At 37.4% G+C, this 22,696-nt stretch overlaps 1 protein-coding gene across 1 annotated transcript; it reads left to right on the forward strand.

Annotated features, from left to right (window-relative positions):
- The first annotated feature begins 10,574 nt into the window (after positions 1–10,574).
- LOC121043845 (olfactory receptor 4C11-like) lies at positions 10,575–11,506 on the forward strand. Its single transcript, XM_040495844.1, is given in 2 exon segments — positions 10,575–10,686; positions 10,689–11,506. Coding segments are annotated over 2 exon segments (930 nt in total).
- The last annotated feature ends 11,190 nt before the right edge of the window (positions 11,507–22,696 follow it).

Here is a 22,696-nt window from a genome sequence, read left to right on the forward strand (position 1 = left end):
TTTGATCATGACCATAAGAAATAAATTTGTCAGGTGAGTCCCAGCACCCTTGAAAAGCTCTGCAACACTGCTTTCTGTAGGCCAAAACTCTCATGGGAGCTAGGGTCACTGAACTGGGAAATCCCAGTGCAGTGGGAGTTATGTGATCCCAGGTAACAGTGGCCAAGTGGTAACACTCAACCTTTTTATTTTTTTTTAATTTTTTTAATTAATTAATTAATTTATTTATTTATTCCAAGAGAGACACAGAAAGAGCATGAGAGAGAGAGGAGCAGAGACAGGGAGAGACCGAATCTCAAACAGGCTCCATGCTGCCAGCACAAGAGCCCAATACAGGGCTCGAACTCACGAACTGTGAGGTCATGACGTGAGCCGAGATCAAAACTTGGATGCTTAACTGACCGAACCATCCAGGTGCCCCAATACTCAGCCTTCTTAAAGGCAAGGTGGGTGTGCTCCCCATAAATGACAGCAGAATCAAAATAGCAGTCAGAATAATCAATACAAGCCAACTTAAAGTGTTCACTAGTTCATGATGGTGTTCCTAGAAGCGAAATCGAGAGGAAGCCTATTCAAGTCTTACTTGATCCGTGTTAGCAAAAAAAAGTTCTAGGTTAAGTAAACAAAAGTGTAACTTAATCATACAGACAGAGATTCATGGTCTGGCAATCAATTTCCAGACCGGAACCAGTTTATAGACTCAAAATTCCTTGAATCAAGGGGAGATTGGATCCCTTGCAGAAGAACCCCAGGACATTGCCAAAAATGTGTGTGTGTGTGTGTGTGTGTGTGTGTGTGTGTGTGTATACACTTTTTTTTTGCCAAAAATGTATATATTAATCCTTCCCTCAGTCTTCTCCAATAGGGGCCTATGGTCTTTTATTAACCTAATTGTGCACTGGATAAAAGGAATAAGCAGACCTATTTTATTATTGTTGTTAACTGCTTATTGTGCCTAATTTATAAATTAAACTTTATCACAGGTATGTATGTATAGAAAAAAACATAGTATGTATAGGGTTCAGTACTATCCAGTTCCAGGCATCCACTGGGGATCTTGAAACATATTCCCCCAAAATAAAGAGACTGCTGTATATGTGATCTGACCCAAGCAGGAACCGAAGGCAAAATTACATGAAAAAAATGGCCAAATGTTATGGTCCCCACTTTTGCTACAATGCCTTCTCTCTCCCATCCTACACCCAAGGCCTTATGGGGGGGGGGGGGGGGGGGGGTCACTGTGATCAATTGACAGAAGGAAAAAAGACTTGGGCCTTATACAGATAATTGGGCTATTAGATAATTCGACTTGGGCTATTATACAGATAATTCTGCAGCAATATGTGGGCATAGCTCAAAAGTGAATAGATGCAGCACTACAGCCCCATTACGGAAAATCCCTAAAGGTCAATGGCATAGGGAAATTCTTTCAGTGAGTAGAACTTCAAGCAGTGTACCTGGTTCTTCACTTTCATGGAAGGAGAAATGGTCAGATGTGCAATGTATACTTATTTATGGGTTTTAGCCAATGGTTTGGCTAAATGGGCAGGGACTTATAAGAAACATTATTGGAAAACTGGTAACAAGAAAATTTGAGGAAGAGGCATGTTTATATACCATTATGAATGAGTAAAAACACATGAAGATATTTATGTCCCTTGTGAATGCTCACCAAACACTGACCAGCAAGGGAGGATTTTTAATAATCAAGTGGATGGGATGACCCATTTTGTGGATACCAGTCAGCCTCTTTCCCCAGCCACTCCCATCATCTCCCAATGGGCTCATGAACAAAGTGGCCATGGTGGCAGGGATGGAGGTTATATATGAGCTCAACAATATAGACTTCTACCCACCAAAGCTAGCCTGGCCATGACCACTGATAAGTGTCCACCAGCAACAGAAACAACATTGAGTCTTCAATATGGCACCATTACTCAGCATGATCAGCCTGGTTTCAGGTTGATTACACTGGATTGCTTCCATCATGGAAGGGTAATAATTTGTTCTTACTGGGATAGGCACTTGTTTGGATATGTATTTGCCTTCCCTGCATGCAATGCTTCTGCCACAACTACCATCCATGCACTTAAAGAAATTTTTATCCACCATCATAGTTTTAGATACAGCATTGCTTCTTATCCGTGATTTCACTTCACAGCAAATGAAGTGTCACAATGGACTCATGTTCATGGAATTCACTGGTCTTGCCATATTTGCCATTATCTTGAGGCAATTGTCCTGATAAAATGGTGGGATGACCCTTTACAGAATTAGTTATAGTACCAGCTGGGTGGCAATACCTTGCAGGGATGGAGCAAGAGTCTTCAGTTCTCTGGAAGGCCGTGTGTGTTCTGAATCAGCACCCATTATATGCTGCTGTTCCTCCCATAGCCAGGTCCTGTAATCAAAGGATAGAAATGGGAGAGGCACCACATATTGTTATCCTTAGCGACTCACTAGCAAAGATTGTGCTTCCTTTTTATAATGCCATTTTTGTATTTCTTAATTTCTATCACAGTATTTAACTTACTGAATATCAAGAAGAAAATAATCACCCCAAAACTCTACCTTCCCTTCTTGGGGAGAGTTTAGTGCATTTTCAGTTGTATGCAGGACAGTTGTATAATGTTAGGTGGAATTGTGACCTTGTGTTGTATTTATTTAGAGATTAAGTATGGCTTAAGGTGATATGTATAGGTGCTAGGTTGATAAACAATGGACTTGTGTTGGCTAATTTTATACGTTAACTTGCCTGGGCCACAGGGTGCACAAATATTTTTTTGACTATTGCTTTGTGTCATGAGTATGAGGATTTTCTGGCTGGGATTAACACTTGAATTGATAGACTGAATAAAGCAGATTGCTCTGACTGATGTAGGGTCCTCATCCAACCAAATGAAGACCTGAAAATTACAAATGGCTGATCTCCCCTGAGTAAGAGGGAAGTTTCCTGCCCATGAGCCTTTGAACTGAACCATTATCTCTTCCTGTCTGATGGCTGGCACACTGACACATTACTCTTCCTCATTCTACAGCAGCCTTCTGCCTCTGGACCCTAACTGGGACATCAGTTCTTACTGGTTTATAGCAGTTTCTGGTCTTTAGGCTCAGAATGGGACATTGGCTGTACAGCTTTTGCACTTTCCAGCCTCCATATACACAAAAGCCAATTCTTGATAACAAATCTCTTCACACGTATGTGTGTGTGTGCGTGCGTGTGTGTGTGTGTGTGTATACTCTGAAAGATACCATATTTTTTCATGGATCAGGAGATTCAATAATTGTTTAGATGTCGATAATATCTAAAACAATACATATTTAATATAACCCCTATAAAACCTCAATGATAATTTTACAGGTAGAGAAAACTCAGTTGAAAGGTTCATATGGAAACTCAAGTGATCTTTAGCTTAAAAAAATTCTTGAAAAGAGAAAGCTGTATGTCTCACATCTCCTGATTTTAAAGCTCATTATAAAGCTATAATAATCAAAACAGTGTGGTACTGGCATAAAGACAGGCACATAGACAAATGGAATCGATTTGAGAGCCCAGAAATATACCATCATAAATATGGTGAAAAGACAAGGGTGCCAAGATCATCCAAGGGGAAAAAGAGTTTTTTCAACAAACGGTTTTGGAAAAACTAGATATTCATGTGGAAAAGAATGAAGGTTGACCTTTAACATATACCATATGCAAAATAAACTCAAAATGGATTAAGACCTAAATATAAGAGCTAAAACTATAAAATGTTTAGAAGAAAATATAAATGAAAAAAAAAGCTTCAGGACATTAGCTTACACATTAAGTTCTTGAATATCACACCAAAACACAGGCCCAGAAGACATCAATTAATTAATTAAACTGCCTCAAAATTAAACATTTCTACATATCAAAGGTCAATATCAACAGAGTAAAATGGCAACTCGTGGAATTCTGACACCTCAGTATCAACAAAGGACTTGAATAAATATTTCTCAAAACATATCTCTATGCAAATGGGTAAAGAGCACATGAAAAGATACTCAGCATCAGTAAACACTTGTGTACACACTGTTCATAAGAATATAAAAATTGTGGGGCGCCTGGGTGGCTCAGGTCATGATCTTACAGCTCGTGAGTTCAAGCCCCATGTTGGGCTCTGTGCTGACAGCTCAGAGCCTGGAACCTGCTTTGGATTCTGCTTTGGATCCTTCTGTCTCTGCCCCTGACCCACTCACATTCTGTCTCTGTCTCTCTCAAAAATAAATAAACATTAAACAAATTTTAAAAAATGGATATAAAAATGGTGCAGCCGCTGTGAATCACACTATGACTTTCTTCAGAAAGTTAAAAATAGACTGACCATGTGATCCAGGATTTCTACTTCTGGGTTATAGCAGAAGAATTGAAAGTGGGGACTGGAAGAGATATTTGTACACTCATGCCCATTGCAGCATTATTCATGATAGCCAAAATATGGAAGCAGTCCAAGTGTCCATCAACGTATGAATAAATAAAATGTGGCATACATCCAATGGAATGTTACCCAGTATTGAAAAGGAAGAAATTTCTGAGCCATGCTAAAACACAGATAAACTTTGATGATGTTTTAAATGAAATAAGCTGTTTATTTTTAATAAACTTTAATTTTATAACAGGTTTACATTTACACGGGAATTATGGAAATGATACAGAGAATTCCCATATACCGTGCACTCAGTTTCTCCTGTTGTCATCTTACATAGTATGGTACATTTGTCACAACTAATTCACTTGATGTGAACACATGATTTTTAACTAATATCCATACTTTATTCAGGGTACAGTAAAACCTTGGCTTGTGAGCATAATTCATTCCCAGGAACATGCTTATAATCCAAAGCACTTGTATATCAAAGCAAATTTCCCTGTAAGAAATAATGGAAACTCAGATGATTCATTCCACAAACCAAAAAATATCCTTATAAAAATGATTACGATACTGTAATATAGTACCAAATAATAAAGAAAATACAACATATAAGAAAAATAAACAAATTAACCTGCATTCACCTTAGAAAATCTTCGTGGCTGGTGTGAGGGTAATAAAAGAGTGGAGAATTATTACACGGAATGACTTTCACTATCAGTAACAAAACCACTGCTATCTATTGGCTCAATGGAATCTTCTTCTGCATCTTTTGCTAGCATGGATGTTAACTGTAGTACAATATTAATAAGTACTTGTCATATACTGTATTTGCTATAACTGTCAAAAAGACAGCAGAGGAAAGGGTCTGTATCTGCAGGCAGCCTGACCTGGAAGGAAGCAAAGGATTCCTCAGCTTACTCTTGTATGGAAAAGCAAAGGACTGTCCATAGATGCTTTGAAGTGATAAAAAATACACTAGTTCCAGTTGTGGGCACCTTCCAACCTCCTAAAAAATCACTGATTTCTACCAAACACCATGGCCTGAGACCAAGCATCTGAGCATAGGAGATGATCACCCACAATCCCACAGTGAGAGACAGAGAGAGAGAGAAGAACCATTGGCTCAGTTGTGATCATGTGATGTTAGGCATGATGTGGTACTTCTATTGCAAGACATCGCTCGTTTATCAAGTTAAAATTTTATTAGAAATATTTGCTTGTCTTGCAGAACACTCACAGAACAAGTTACTCGCAATCCAAGGTTTTACCGTACTTTGTTTTTAACTAATGCCATTTTTCTTCTCCAGAACACCATCCCGCATGCCACCTTACACTCCATTGTCAATGTCTTCTTCAGCACTTCCAGACAGTGACAGTTCCTCCAACTGTTCTCTTATTTATTTATTTCAAGTATAACTAACATACAGTTTCATACTTTATTATATATTAGTTTCAGGTGTGTAATACAACGATTCAACAGTTCTACACCTTCCTCAGTGCTGATCATGATAAGTGCATGCTTAACTTTTCTTTCTTTCTTTCTTTCTTTCTTTTTTTTTTTTTTTTTTTTTGTGAACTTGACGTTTTGAGAACTAGCCAGACATTTTATATAAAAACTTTCATTTGGGGTTTGTCTGATATTTTACTCAAGATTAGACTGGTGTTGTGGGTTATGGGGAGAGAGGTCACAGAGGAAAAGTGCCATGTTCATCACTTCGTACAAGTGAGTATATACTTTCAATGGGACTCATCACTGTTGATGTTAACCTTGATCACCTAGTTGAGCTTGTGTTTGTCACATTTCTTCTCCTTATAAATTTACCTCCCCACCCTGCCCCATTCCACAATGTGCCTTTTGGAAGGATTGAGAGTTATCCTATGACTCTTTGAGCGCAGGGTACCTACATAATCATTAGGAATTCTTTTTTATGGGAGATTTGTCTATTACCCCCTATTTATTAGCTATTTATTTCATTGCTACATCAATATGAACTCATGAATTTGTAATACTATGAGTTATATTTCAATTCAGTGTCATTTATCTTGTTGCTCAATTTTTTTTCCTGCTTTTGGCACTAGGGGCTATTTCAGTTTGCTCCTGTGTCCCCTTGGCATATTGTCATCACAGCGTGAGTGTACGTGTGTGTGCATTAGCACTTTCTTACTTTCTAGCATTACAAGGTATTCCAGTTCATCTTGTACATTCCCCACCCCATACCTAGAGTCAGCCATTTCTTTAAGAAGTCCCAATTCATTTTCTTGGATAATGGAATCAGGAACCACATCTTGGACACTGGATTATAGATAATATTTTTTTCTTATTCCAGTCAAAAGATGACATTTATGATTCAAATAAACAGCTTTAACTACAAGAATATATCACCTTTTTTCTCATAATCTAATTATATTAAATATTAAGTTCTTTATCACATCTAGTTCATGCTTCTTAATTAAAAGGGAAGGGACACTTTAGGGAATGACCTTCCCCAGACTCTATCATCATTAATATTTAAATACTACCATAGGAAAAGGAAAAGAGAAGCATTTCCCAGTCAAAATTCCGTGTGACCGTGGATTTCAGAAAGTGTGGGATAAATCGGAGACCGATTTTGTCTTCTAGCATGCAGGTAAGAACCTGAATCTCAGTGACATTGAAGAGATCCTGGTTCCAGATAATCAGACAGAACTTTAGAAACATTTTTTTTTGTTCTTTTTAATTCTCATTTGAGTAAAGAGTGGCCAAATTACCTTGTGAAGAAAACAGAACAACTGAACGTCCTAACCTTTACATAAGCTCTTATCAAAACCAGTAAGATTTGTGTTGGGAATTAACTTAGTTGTATTTAATACTCAGGGACAATTAATCTGATCAATGCCACAGTATGCATCTAATACATAAAAGCCATTTGTGGGAAGGAAAGAAAGTTTGGTGAATTTTCTGGAAGTACTTTACAATCTAAACTGAGAAGATGGAAATAAAATAAATGCACAGCAGCTCCTGACATAGAGATAGTCAATTGGAAGTAACATTTTTTGAGTGTTCCAGTAAATGCTCCATGGAGATGATGGCTTTATTTTGGATGGAGTAGGCTTCCCTTTTCAGTGGTAACTGAGTATTGAATAGGACCAAACACTATTGGGTTGTATCAGTAGGAAATTCTCTTAATTATTCCATTCACTCAAAGAATACTTATACTAACTAGATACATTTTTTCTAGGTGCTTAAATCCAGCAGCGAACAGATAAAAATCACCTACCTTATGTTGCTTCATTCTAATGTAAGTCACTCTTATTTTTATGTGAACTATACAAATGTTTCAGTCTCTATCAGGTAGATGATAGATAGATGATAGATAGATAGATAGATGATAGAGGATGATGATAGATATATACATATATAGATGATAGATAATGGATGATGATTATGATGATGATATAGATAGATGATAAATAAGTAGATGATAGATAGATACATGATTGATAGATAGATATAGATAAATATAGATATAGATAGATGATAGATGATATATGATATAGATGGATGGATAGATAGATAGATAGATAGATAGATAGATAGACATAGGTATAGATAGGGTAGATAGATGATAGATAGATGATAGATAGATAGATAGATAGATAGATAATATATAGGTGTTTTTTTATAATACTTAATCGTTAGAAACAACAAACAAGTTTTCATTACTGTTTGCTGAAGTGTTTGACCAGGAGCATATCTGGCAAACTCCTAAGACTTCAGGAGCACATGTAGCGAATGGCAGTGTGGTGGTGCATGATGGGGTAAAGAGCCTTAAGTCCAAAACTGTCCCTATAGCCGAATCACCCTCTTACTGAGACTCCTCAATCTTACTCTAGCTCTAAGAATCTTGCTGTTCCCACAGCCTACATCAGAAGACAGTGTTATGAATGAGTCATATGCCAATGTGAATAACAAACCAACTACTAAGGTGTTTAAAAGCTTTATTTTTAATGCAACATGATTATAACATATTCTCACTCACCAAGGACAATATTTTAAAAGGAAGGTCATCCCCCTAACTGTGTTACCAAGAATGCAATTTCCCCACCCTGAGGCCACATATATTATGCTATTTTGGTACTCTCTCAAATACAATTAGTTGATATGAGTCTATGCATGTGTGATATTGTTAATAAAAATATTACTGTCCTCAGCAGAAAGTCCTGAGCTCTTTTACTTTATAGCATATTTTAGAAATCATTGCATATTGTGTTGACAATTTCATTTTTTATCAGCGATTGCATAAAATACTATTCCCTGATTCATTTGGCTCCATTGTGAGGGGCATTGAAGTTGTTTCTCACTGTTTGCCAACATGGAAAAGGCTGCTATGATTATCTTCGTACCCATGAGTGGGATTATCTGCAGCAAACAGAATCACCAGACCTATGTGTAGGTGCAGTTGAAATTAGCATCCATGTTGAAAATCACTCCCTGAGAGATTGCACCCACTTAAACTCCTACCAAAAATGTGTGGGGTTGATTGTTTCCCATATCGTTTTCAGCACTGCTTGTTAAAAGACATTTATCAAAAAGGTCATTTTGTTAATCTGATAGTTGAAAAGATATATAACTGGAATTTAAATTTGAATCTATTTAACTATGAGTGACATTGAGTATCTTTTCCCATGCTTAATTATTTTTAATAAGAAGAGTTCCTTTTGAAATCAGCCCTTTTGCCCATTATTCATTTGTGCTGTGTTTTTAAAGATTGACCTCTGAAACCCATTTATATTTGAGAAAACTATGCTTTGTCCCGAATATATGTTGTAAATATACTTAAATGATTTGGCACCTTCTAATTACCTTTTAATTGTGCTACTATTTGGAAGATATATGTGATGAGAATAGAAAAGGATTTTTCCATTGTTTGGTATATATAAGGAAATATTTGTTTCCTTCCTGTCTCTATCTTCTCTTACTGAAGTTTGGGTATGGAACACTCAAGAATATAGATTCCAAGAATTCTTTTGAAAAGTTTCAACTATGATTTGGAGCTTCCTTAGCTAATTTTCCAAATCCCTGGTGCTTAAGATAACATGACATTTGAAAAAATATCTTGATTTATGCCAAATGTTCTCTATTTATCCTTAATTTCAGTCTCAATCTCTCCTGTGTTTCAAGAAAATTGGGCAGCCTGAGTGGCTAAGTCGGTTAAGTGTCTGACTCTTGATCTCGACTCAGGTCATGATTTCACACTTCGTGAGTTTGAGCTCTGCGTCCTGCTCTGCACTGACAGCACAGAGCCTGCTTGGGATTCTGTCTCTCCCTTTCTCTTTGCCCGCCCCCCCACCTCAAAATAAGTTTTAAAAAAACTTTAAAAAATAATAATTAAAAAAAGAATATATGCTAAAAGACCCATAAAAATTCTGAATGAAGGGACAACATAATATAGTATAATTATTGTATAACTGTAAAAGTACAAAGTTTAACGATAGATACCAAATTTAGAACTGTAAGCAACTAGAAATTATTGAGAGGTAAAGTAACAGGAAATAAATTTAGTCAAGGTAACAAATTAAAATAAGTTTCACAATTGAGTGGACCAATTGAATGATCACTGCTAAGACTCTCTCTCTCTCTCTCTCTCTCTCTCTCTCTCTCTGTGTGTGTGTGTGTGTGTGTGTGTGTGTGTGTGTGTGTTTAGGTTTTTGTTAAGGAAAACACTCTCAGTGTTTCTACATCATTCCTTCAATGTTCAGAATGTTTACTAGAAGAGACTTTATAACTGAACTACCAGGTTCAAGTAATAGGAAAGTACAGCATGTAAATCACGCATGAGTTGTCTCCATTTTGCAACATTCTATTCTCATAGGTCCTTGTTGTAAAGTAAAGAAAGACATTCAGCTCAAAAAGATACCCTCTCATAACAAATCCCCTAAATTAATGTTTATTATGCCTGAAGAATCAGGTACTCTTTCATTATCGATATATTTCATCGTTTCCATAAGCAGTCAGGTGAATAGATTATGAATATTGTGATTTCGACTTTATTCAAAAGAAAACGAGGGATTACCCATTGGTAAGTGAACCTTCCATGATCAAGCATATAGATTTGACCTCCAAATGGAGAATTCATTTCATACTTTTTTCTTTGCAGATCATTTCTAAACTGCGCTTTCTCCAGTTTGCCTGAAATTATGCAGCAAAATAACAGCGTAACTGAGTTTATACTATTAGGATTGACCCAAGATCCTATGAGACAGAAAGTGGTATTTGTAATCTTCTTCATTTTTTATGTGGGAACCGTGGTAGAAATTTGCTTATTATTGTGACCATCAAGTCCAGCCGGACACTTGAGAGCCCCATGTACTTTTTCCTATTTTATTTGTCCCTTGCTGATTCCTGTTTTTCAACTTCCACAGCCCCCAGACTAATTGTGGATGCACTCTCTGCAAAAAAAATCATCTCTTACAATGAGTGTATGACTCAAGTCTTTTCACTACATTTATTTGGCTGCATGGAGATCTTTGTCCTCATCCTCATGGCCGTTGATCGCTACGTGGCCATCTGTAAGCCCTTACGTTACCCAACCATCATGAGCCGGCAGGTCTGCACCATCCTGATTGTTCTTGCATGGATAGGGTCTTTTATACATTCTATAGCCCAGATTATCCTGGCCTTGAGATTGCCTTTCTGTGGACCCAATTTGATTGATCATTACTGCTGTGATTTGCAGCCCTTGCTGAAACTTGCTTGCATGGACACTTATGTGATCAACATGCTGTTGGTGTCTAACAGCGGGGCCATTTGCTCAAGCAGTTTTGTGATACTGATGATCTCATACATTGTCATCTTGCATTCGCTGAGAAACCACAGTGCAGAAGGGAGGAAAAAAGCTCTCTCTACTTGCACTTCCCACATCATTGTAGTAGTCTTATTCTTTGGTCCATGTATATTTATTTATACACGCCCCCCAACCACTTTCCCCATGGATAAGTTGGTGGCCGTATTTTATACTATTGGGACACCATTTCTCAACCCACTCATCTACACACTGAGAAATGTAGAAGTGAAAAATGCCATGAGAAAGCTATGGCATCTCAAAATTACCTCAGAAAACAAAAAATGAATTGAGGGTTTGGGTTGATTATTTAATCTGTACAGATAGCAAAGCTGATAGTGTATGTTCTGACTTCCCCAGTGCTCTCTAATATAATCCATCTGATTTCCTTACTTTTTTCAGTGCTTCTGCCCACAAGCTAGTAGCTTCTTTCATATTGCCATCCTGGTTCTTTCTTTTCCTGAGAGCTCAATTCTAACATTGCCAATTGTGAAATATTCCCCACATCTCAGTCTACACTCTGGTTTGATAAGAAAAAAGATATTGACACAATCACAACTGTTCAAACAGTGAGCATCCATAAAGTATAGCCTGTTCTCTATGACTTGTAATTCTGACTATAGCACATTTCAGATAGGATATCCTGTTTTGTCTTGAACACTTTCAGAGCAAAGGAATTAACTTTGTGTGTCAAGAAGTTCTTTTAATTCTATCATTAGTTTCACTTTTAAAAGTTCCACGTTAGTGAACCAAAGCCAAATATATAGATAGATAGATAGATAGATAGATAATAATTTTTCTTGTTGTTTTTTGACTATTAAGATAACGGAGGCATTATGTGTGAGATTTTTTAAATGTAGTGTTACAAAGGCCTTGAGATATTCTGCTAGTTTGTATGATTGGTATATAGGAATTTCAACAAGAGAAATCTATAACCCTAAGAGGGAAAGAAGTAAAATAATATATGTTGTCAAGATGGAATAAATATTTCAAAATACACAAGAGATACAACATATTTTTTGAGATTGAAGTACAGAAAGGTAGAGCCTAGCTTGAAGGAAAAAAATGGATGATATTATTTCATTTAAAGTTGTTTTGTGTCAATGGAATAAAAGAAAGTAGGGGCGCCTGGGTGGCGCAGTCGGTTAAGCGTCCGACTTCAGCCAGCTCACGATCTCGCGGTCCGTGAGTTCGAGCCCCGCGTCGGGCTCTGGGCTGGTGGCTCAGAGCCTGGAGCCTGTTTCCGATTCTGTGTCTCCCTCTCTCTCTGCCCCTCGCCCGTTCATGCTCTGTCTCTCTCTGTCCCAAAAATAAATAAACGTTGGAAAAAAAAAAAAGAAAGTATCAGAGGCATTCAGAAATACTCACTAGACTTGTCTCTAGTTAATAGAGGTAGAGAGAACCCACTTTTGCAGCAGGAAGCCTCTTTAATTCTCTACTTGTTCTTCCCTAGTAAAAGAGTAGTATGGATTCTCAAGTTAGGGCTGCCAATAGAATTTCGATGCCCATAGTGGGCAGAGGAGATTAGCAGATGTGCCTGATTACTTGCATGCCAAAGTTTATATAATGAAGCTTTAAGATTCATTGATTACAGAGAATACAATAATTCAAAGGGATACATGCACCCCAAATTTTATAGCAGCATTATCTTCAATAACCAAACTATGGAAACAACCCAATTGTCTATCGACCGATGAATGGGTAAAGAAGATCTGGTACACATACACAACGGACTATTATTCAGCCATCAAAAAGAATGAAATCTTGCCATTTGCAAAAACATGAATGAAACTAGAGAGTATTATGCTAAGTGAAATAGGTCAGTCAGAGAAAGAGAAATACCATGACTTCACTCATATGTAGAATTTAAGAAATAAAGCAAACCAGTATGGGGGGGAAAGAGAGAGAGAGAGAGACAGAAGAAAACAAAAGAAAAAGAAAAAGAAAAAAAAGGAATCAGACTCTTAACTATAGAGAACAGAGTGATGGTTATTAGAGGGGAGGTCAGTGGAGGGAATGTCAATGGGTAAAATAGGTGATGGGGATTCAGGAGGGCACTTGTTGTGATGAGCGCTGAGTGATGTATGGAAGTGTTGAATCACTATATTGTCCACCTGAAACTAATACCATGCTGTATGTTAAATAACTGTAATTTAAATAAAAACTTTAAAAAACAAACAAATAATACAATTCATTGATTTCAGTGAATTAAAGTGTATCACATCCTTGGTAACTATTACAAGATTCCATTTTATTTTGGGGGCACCTGGGAAGCTTAGTTGGTTGAGCATCCAACTCTTGATTTCAGCTCAGGTCATGATAACACGGTTCGTGGGCTGAACCTCACCTTGGGCTCTGTGTTGACTGTACAGAGCCTGCTTGGGACTCTCTCTCTGCCCTTCCCCCAGAAGGCGCTTTCTCTCTCCTCTCTCTCTCTCTCAAAATAAATACATAAACTTAAAAAAATTCCGTTTCACTTTTAACGCTGTTCATTATTTAACTGGGAACCCTTTCCAACACTAATATTTTATTCCTGTCAAAGATTATTTTAAAACAAATTCAGTAAAATAACAAGTTTTCAGTGTTCTCACTGCTTTTTGCTTTCTGGGATATTATGAAGCTTCATGACTGCACTAGTGGTCCCAAAATTGGCATGTTGACATGCAAAGATTATATATATTTAAGTGGTACAAGTTGATTTTTTGATACACATATAATGTGAAAAGGTCACCACAAACTAATTAGCACATCTGTCTTTTCTATATAGTTACCATTGTGTGTGTGTGTGTGTGTGTGTGTGTGTGTGTGTGTGTGTATGTAAGAAGATTTAGTGTAAGATCTATCCTTTTTGCAATTTCAAGTATACATTATGGTATTGTTAACTACAGTAACCATGAAATATAGTAGATCTGTGGAATTTATTCATTCTGCATAACTGAAACCTTGTACCCTTTGGCCAATATCTCCCCATTTCTCCCAATGCCATTCTACTCTCTGCTTCTGTGAATTGAACTATATCATTTCCACACATAAGTGAGATCATGCAGTATTTCTCTGTCTGTGTCTTTCTTGTTTCGCTTAGCATCAAGGCCTCCAGCTCCATCCTTGTTATGCAAATGGTAGAATTTTCCCCTTTTTAAAGTCTGAATAATATATATCACACATTTTCTATATTGATTCATCACTCAGGGATGAGGTTGTACCACACCTTGGCTATTGTGAATAATGGTGCAATGAACCTAGGAATGCAGATAGCCCTTCACAATCATGATTTCAGATCCTGTGGATATATACCCAACGTGGAATTGATGGATGGTAGTTCTATTTTTAATATTTTGAGGAACCTCCATTCTATTTTCCATAATGGCTGTACCAATCTACACACCCATCAATGGCCCACAGGGGATCCCTTTTCACCACATCATCAGCAACATTTCTTATCTCTTGTCTTTTTGATAATAGTCATTCTAAGAGATATCAAATGATATATATTATGATTCTGATTTGCATCTCCCTGATGACTTGTGATGTCGAACACATTTTGATGTGCATGTCTTTGGAAAAATATCTATTCAAACCCTCTGAAATCAGGGAACGTGAAGGTCCATGGGAAATCTCCACAACTTCTATTCAATGTACCTGTGAACCTAAAACTGCTATAAAAAAATAAAGCCTATTACTTAAAAAAGAAGATGTTAAAAGAAGGTAAAATTGAATAATAGATGAAAATCATCTACTCAATTAGCTCAAAATAATATAGAAAAGAAATAAAATAAATTATAAAGGGGACAAAAAAGTAAACTCCAATAAGATGAACTTATTCCAAAAAAATTAACAATTACATTAAATGCAAATACATTGCTCTTGAAAGACAGAGTTTTCAGGATAGACAGAATAGTCTTTAGCAAAGAAAAGTAATGGACTAATGACACACACCTCAGTATGATGAATCTAAGAACAAAGAGACCATACACTATGAGTAAATGCTATGATTCAATTTACATGAAGCTATAGAATAGGTACAAAACACTAAACATTGAAACAGAGTGATATAGGGGGGTGGGAGGGAGGGGAGGGTGGGTGATGGTTATTGAGGAGGGCACCTGTTGGGATGAGCACTGGGTGTTGTATGGAAACCAATTTGACAATAAATTTCATATAAAAAAAGAAACAGTAATACAAATAAGGACAGTAGTTACATCTGGGTGAATTAACTGAAGAAGAACATGACAGAAATTTCTGGATTAATAAAAGTATTCTAGATCTTTAATTTGTTTTTTTTTTTAATGTTTATTTATTTCCGAGGCAGAGAGAGACAGAGCATGAGTGGGGGAGGGGCAGAGAGACAGAGGGAGAGCTAGAATCTAAAGCAGGCTCCAGGCTCTGGGCTGTCAGCACAGAGCCTGATGTGGGGCTTGAACTCATAAACTGTGAGATCATGATCTGAGCCGAAGTCGGTTGCTCAACCGACTGAGCCACCCAGGCACCCAAATCTTGAATTTGTTAATGGCTATGTGAGTACATACATTTACCAAAACTTATCAGACTATATACTTAAAAGGTCTTCATTTCATTGTATGTAAAATTCATCTCATGAATAGAATTGTATTACCAAAAAAAAAAAAAAAATCAATCAATATCTCTAAGTCCTACATCCCCCCACCCAAAGTGCCTATCAAATCTAGTGAAAATTTCTACAGAAAAAAAGCCGAACAGTGATGGTTATTAAGAATTTAATTCCTATGAGTGGAAGATATAAAATATTTTATTAGAAATTAATACATAATAGTGACTTTGAAAGATGCATTGGCTTCACCAAACTAAAAACCTTTTGTACTGAAAATTATGTCATCAACAAAGTGAAAGCCAACTCACAGAGTAGAAGAAAATACTTGTGTCTGATAAGAAATTTGTTTTCAGACTATATAAATAACTCCTACCCCTTAATAATAAAAAGATAATAACTCAGCTTAAAACTTGGTAAAATATCTGAATAAACATATCGGCACAGAAAATATACAAATGGCCGAAGGCACCTGAAAAGATGTTTAACACCTTTGGTTAATAGGAAACTCAAACCTCAGCCATAATGCGATACCACTTTATACCCACTAGGACATCTAGAATCAAAGAAGACAGAAAATAACAAGTGTTAGCAAGGATGTGGAGAAACTGGAGTTCTCATAAATTGCCAGTAGGATTGTAAACTGGTGCAGCCACTTTGCAAAGCAACTTGGCGGTTCCTTAAAAGTTTTAAACATGTATCAACAACGATCTAGCAATTCTACTTTTAGGAGACATTAAACATATATCCACACAGAAACTTGTACGCCAGTGTCCATAGGAGCACTATTCCTAAAAGCTGAAATTGAAAAACATTCTACATGTCAATCAACGGATGGATGAATTATATATTCATAAGATGGAGTTTTATTCATCAACAAAGAGGAAAGAAATACTGATACTTGCCACAGGGTGGATGACACTTATGCTAAGAACATCATGCTAAGTGAAAGAAACAAGTTACAAAAGATAACAAAGCATATAATTCCTTTTATATGCAATGTCTAGACAAGCAGATCTATAGTGGAAGTGGATTAGTGCTTTCTGGGGACTGCTGATGATGGTGAGGGAGAGGAATAAGAAGTGACTGTGAATGGGACAAAACTGCTTTTCAGGTGGCAGAGATGTTGTAAAATTAGATAGTGTTGATTGTCTCACAGTCTTCTATATTAACAGCTATTAAATTATATACTTTAAATAAGTGAATTGTATACTATGTGGATTATACCTCAATAAAGCTATTAAAAACAGATACTATTATTACAAATGTATTTCCCATAAATAGAAGGTATATAAATGACCTATTAAAAATCAGTGCATAACAATGACTTTGGATCTCTATTATGATTAAGTGTTTAAATGGTGAGCACCGTATTTGATCTTTTAATTTGTATAATTCATACAGAATGACTCTGAGAAATTGTATTATTGGGAAATCAATAGCATGTGGAATACGAAAAGACCAGATGGGGCACCCAGGTTTTTCAGCCGGTTGAGCGTCCAACTTCAGCTCAGGTCATGATATCATGGTTCGTGAGTTCAAGCCCCACATTGGGCTCACTGCTGTCAGCACGGAGCCTGCTTCAGATCCTCTGTCCCCCTCTGCCTGTGCTCCTCCCCCACTCATGCTCTCTCTCTCTCTCTCTCTCTCTTTCTCTCTCTCAAAGGGGTGTAGGTGGGAGCCAAACATTATAGTCAGAAGATCTTGACAGGTTCAGCTTTACTGAACAGCTCCAAATTTCTGCCTTCATGAAAATGAGATATTGCTCTCCCTTTGAATATCTCCATTTGCAAAGGTGGATGGATCTTTATGGGCATTATGCTAAGTAAGTCAAACATAGGGACACCTGGGTGGCTCGGTCAGTTAAGCATCTGACTCAGCTTAGGTCATGATCTTGCTGTTAATGAGTTCGAGCTCCTCATCAGGCTCTCTGTTGTCAGCACAGAACCCACTTCAGATCATCTGTCCTCTCCTCTCTCTCTGTCCCTCCCCAGGTAATTCTCTCTCTCTCTCTCTCTCTCTCTCTCTCTCTCTCTCTCTCTCTCTCAAAATAAATAAATAAATAATGACTTAAAAAATAAGTCAAACATAGAAAGACAAATACCATATGATTTCACTTATCTGTGGAATCTTAAAAAACAAATCAATAAACTGAACTTATAGATACAGAGAAGAGATTGGTGCTTGCCAGAGTGGGGGATAGGGAGGCCGGGTGAAATGGGTGAAGGTGGCAAAAAGGAAGGAACTTATAGGTATAAAATAAACAAATATTACATATGGGAGTTAATCATGTACAACATAGTGTCTACAGTTAATAACACTCTATTCTTTATTTGAAAATCACAAAAGGTAGCTCTTAAAAGTTTTCATCACAAGAAAAAAATATAACTATGTGTGGTGATGGATGCTAACTAGACTATTATGGCGATCATCTTGCAATATTGAATTTATGCAATATTAAATCATTAGGTTGTACATCTGAGACCCATAGTAATGTTATTTGCTAGTTATAGCTCAATTAAAAAAAAGTGGAATCTATCTCTCCATGCTTTTATCTGGACTAAACGTGTGTGACACAGATAACCTTTAACCACATGAGAAGAATGTGGCAAAAGTGATTTCGATTGATCCCTAAAGGTTGGCTTGAGAGGTCTTGAAGCTTTTACTTTTGTGAAACAACCATTGCCCTAAAACAACTGTGGTGTATATGGTAGAGCCCAATCTACGCTCCTGGAGAATGAATGAGAACTGGCATATCTGAGCCAATTGCTGAATGTGTGAATGAGGCCATCTTGGACCAGGTACTCCATTCAAACTCTATTTGCACCATTCAGAGTGTTTCCAGGTGAAACGAGAAGAAGGACCACCCAGCTGAATCCAACCCCAACTGCAGAATCATAATCAAATAAATGGCTTTTATGCTTTTAAGTCTTTAAATTTTGGTTTTGCAATTTAAAACCACCAATTTGGGGATTAAACTTTGTGGCTGTAAGCCACGAATTTCTGGCCTAGTGTTTGCCAGTCTGTAGCAGTAGATAACTTACACACCTCCTAAGTTCACACAAGGCAGAAAGCGGTAGATAAACACTGTGAGGTGTGGGGGGACTGTCACATGGATAGAGTTCTTAAGATTCCTGTGGTCTGGGAGACACAGAGATTCCCTCAGTTGAAATAGAAAGTATTTTCTATTCACATCTCTTACCAGTAGGAAAGAGATACAGTATTTTATGGGCCTTTAAATTTGGGAAGTGACATATACTGTATGTGAGGGTGCTATTCAAAATCTTTTATCATGTGACTCTAAAGATGATTAGTTTTCAGGAGGATCCACTGACAAGGGCAAAGCAGGAAAGAGTCAAGTTCCTTTGGGGTGGAAGTGAATGTCACCTGAGCAGTCAAGCAACTGAGAGCTAACAGCTGAGTGTGAGGTGCATCAAGCAAGATTCCCAGATTGTTATGTCACCCAGGGTCCTGAAATTCTCTTGCCTGTAGCCCGAGATGCCTTAACAATGGCCTGCATTTTATTATGATATTAAGAGACCATAGACCAAGAAATTTCTGGAAACTATTCTCCATCTTTAGGTCGTTTGTGAGCCTGACGTGACAGGACTTTGGATGTGAGCTACATGGATGTGAGCACTTCTGAAATCCTACCTACAGACATTTCCTATTGCTGTTGAGGTAGAAGAGACTGTGTGATGTGATTGGAACCTAACTACATCCAGTGGCTTTCCCACAAAGCTCGCCTCCTGCTCTGAATGCCCCTGCTGCCAGTTCGGACTCTTCCTTTTCCCACAGCTGCCAGAAGAGTCCAGTGACATGGCCAGACTGCAGTGCAAATGGCCCACTGTGGGGTGAACTTTGGCCAATGGGAAAGGGAAGCCAATGGCTACATTCTCCCCCTTTGTGGCTATTTACAGATTGGAAAAGGAACATACAGTCTCCCTTAAAAGGTCCAGTGAGATCAAAAAATCCACTGTGCAAGTAGATACACTCCATCTAAGAGTAGAAACAAGTAAGGGTCTGGAATATTGGACGTTATATGCAAAAGGAAGCAGGAGGTTTGATGAGTAGGAAGGAAAAAGAAAGACCAGCAAGAATGAGGAGAAAGAAAGAGTAAGGAACAGGAGAGGAATAAGAAAGAATATTAGTGGTCAAAAGTCAATGTTAATGGCTTACACTCAAAAAGTAAAAGACTGAAAGCCTGCAGTACGTTTGTCCCAGGTATGAGCTAGAAGTAAATTTCCCACCAATTTCTCCAGAAATCAGCAGAGATTCAATTAAAAAGAAAAACAGTGAACCCCAGTGACACTATTGAATCAACTATTTTCCAATCAAATAGAACTTTCAAAGGAGTAGAATTAAAATTCAATAAATAACCCCCAAATCGATATTTTAACATATGTGTTACATTAAGTATTTAATACCTTTGTATAGTTAAACATATTAATCCCATGAACAAGATATCAATCATACACGGTTGCTTGTGTTTACTGAAATGCTTTGGATTAGTGGTAGGGTCCTAAATGCGACAACTGACTGGTTTTTAAATTTAGCAAATAAAGAAAAATTTAAAAAAATGTTAACACATTGACAAGATCGTTGTTAGTTCTCTATCGAGGTTCTGAATATGGAGGGAGACTTTGGGAGAAAGGCTTTCCCCAAGGTCATTAACATTTTGCATCATTCTCTGAATGCACCAAATAAGAAGTAGAGAAAGGAGCATTTGTTGCCAAAGATACTGTGAAATTGCAGGTTTCAGCAAGTGAGAGACAGAACCAGGAATGAGGAAGAGCTGACTTTTACCAGCCCTTGAGTTTTGGAGGTCAGAGATTCTCTGATATTAATTATGCACAAAGCAATTCCTAAGGCATTACTCTCTCATGGATAGCCGCACCCAAATTATCTCAGAAGAGATACAAATATAAAACAAAATTTGAGCCCTGAACAATACTGGTGAGAATTTTTTCTTCTAAAACTTAAAATAAAAAGGGTTATTGAAAAGGGGAGTTAAATAAAATTGCTATATCTTGAATACCTGTAAGATAATTATGAGACACTGTTCCCAGAAATAAGGGGAGAATAAAATCGTTAAGACGATGATTAGATAATAAAGTGCATCTACACATGATTATAAATTACATACGTTTATAATCATGTATAAATTATGGTAGCATGATTGTGAACAAGAAAATAACAATAATTTCAAAAGAAATGGAGGCATTGTCATGTTTGAAATGCTCAGAAACAAGAGGAAGAACTTATTGGAGATGAGTCTTGATTCAAAGAGAAATGAGTTCCTTTAGGACCATATATAGAGACTGAATAAAAGAAGGATAATACCCAGGCTGTGTTTAAATGCCAGTTTCTTCTAAATGAAAACCAAGCGACATAATTCAGTTATCAAAAACTATTATCAAGCCCTCTTGAAGGGCTCTCTCCAGGAGAAAATAGCTGTTTTGTTTTGTTTGTTTTTGTTTTGCAATTCAGAAAGAAAAACGAAAGAGAAGGAACATGTAAAACCAGGGAGGGTAATCTTGAGTCTGAGTCTGAATTAGTATCGCCATTTCAATTTTTTACCATTGTTATGATCATCATTATTTTGTGCTGAATAAGAGAAGACACGCCTATAATGACTATTCTGTTAGCTCTAATACACAGACTTGAGGAAGCACAGCCTCGTAGTTTCCCAAAAGCTGGAAGTGAGGGGCACCACACCATGTTACTGCAGAAAGACAGTGGAGAGCACAGACTTAAGTAGACGCCGAAAGTGCTGCATGTGACAGATCTTGACGGGATATGGCCTCAGATGGACAAAATTCCTAATGATGAGCTAAGACACTGTGAAATCCCACCCTAACCTACAACTAAAGGACTCATTTCCGTCTGTGGCTCAGTTTGGGGAAGAACTTGTACGTTTAAATCAAAACTATTGCATGTACCCCTTTCCATACATAAGTTCTGGTGACCTCACTAGAGCTCTGGAGGTCCCAGCACTGAAGATGCAACTTATATCGTCCTCTTCCTAAATTGATTTAAAGCATTTCCAGTGATGACCTCTTTGAAATATGTAAAACGTCCTCATTGGGAGAACTGATACATAACTAGCATGAAACCTGAAAGATTAAAAGGATGCATGAAGGAATTAGTGAGATTAAGGGCGGAGTCCTTCCTTTTCTTTTCTCTTTAACTTTTTTACTGTTTTTTAGCTGACAGACAAATGTTTAAAATAACTAGGGCAGGGACGCCTGGGTGGCTCAGTCAGTTGGTTAAACAGCAGACTCTTGATTTTGGCTCAGGTTCTGATCTCACGGTTAGTGGGTTAGAGCCCCCAACTGGCTCTGCGCTGGGGCCTGCTTGGGATTCTCTGTCTCTCTCTCTTTTTCTGCCTCCCCCCACCCCTCTCTATCTCGCTCTCTCTCTCTCAAAAATGAATCAATCAATCAATCAATCAATCAACCAATCAATCAATCTACTAAGGCAAAGTAATCCCCAGGGAATCCTCAAACACTGAATCTAAAGATGAGAATTTACCCCTAGATTTCACTTCCCCTCCTTTCAAATCCAACGGGTTTTGATGTGTCTGTAAAAGTTCCTTTTAAAAAAAATTGTTTTAATGTTTATTCATTTTTGAGAGACAGAGATAGAGCACGAGAGGAGTGGAGCAGAGAGAGAGGGAGACTCAGAATGGGAAGCAGGCTCCAGGCTCTGAGCTGTCAGCACAGACCCCGATGCGGGGCTCTAGCCCACTGACTGTGAGATCATGACCTGAGCTGAAGTCGGACGCGTAACCGACTGAGCCACCCAGACGACCCTCTAGCAGTTTCTTTTATTGCTTTATCTTCTTTTTCATTTTATTTTATTTTATTTTATTTTATTTTATTTTATTTTATTTTATTTTATTTTATTTTATT

Source organism: Herpailurus yagouaroundi, unplaced genomic scaffold, assembly GCF_014898765.1.
Source record: "Herpailurus yagouaroundi ecotype Mexico unplaced genomic scaffold, PumYag 187, whole genome shotgun sequence".
Taxonomy (NCBI): domain Eukaryota; kingdom Metazoa; phylum Chordata; class Mammalia; order Carnivora; family Felidae; genus Herpailurus; species Herpailurus yagouaroundi.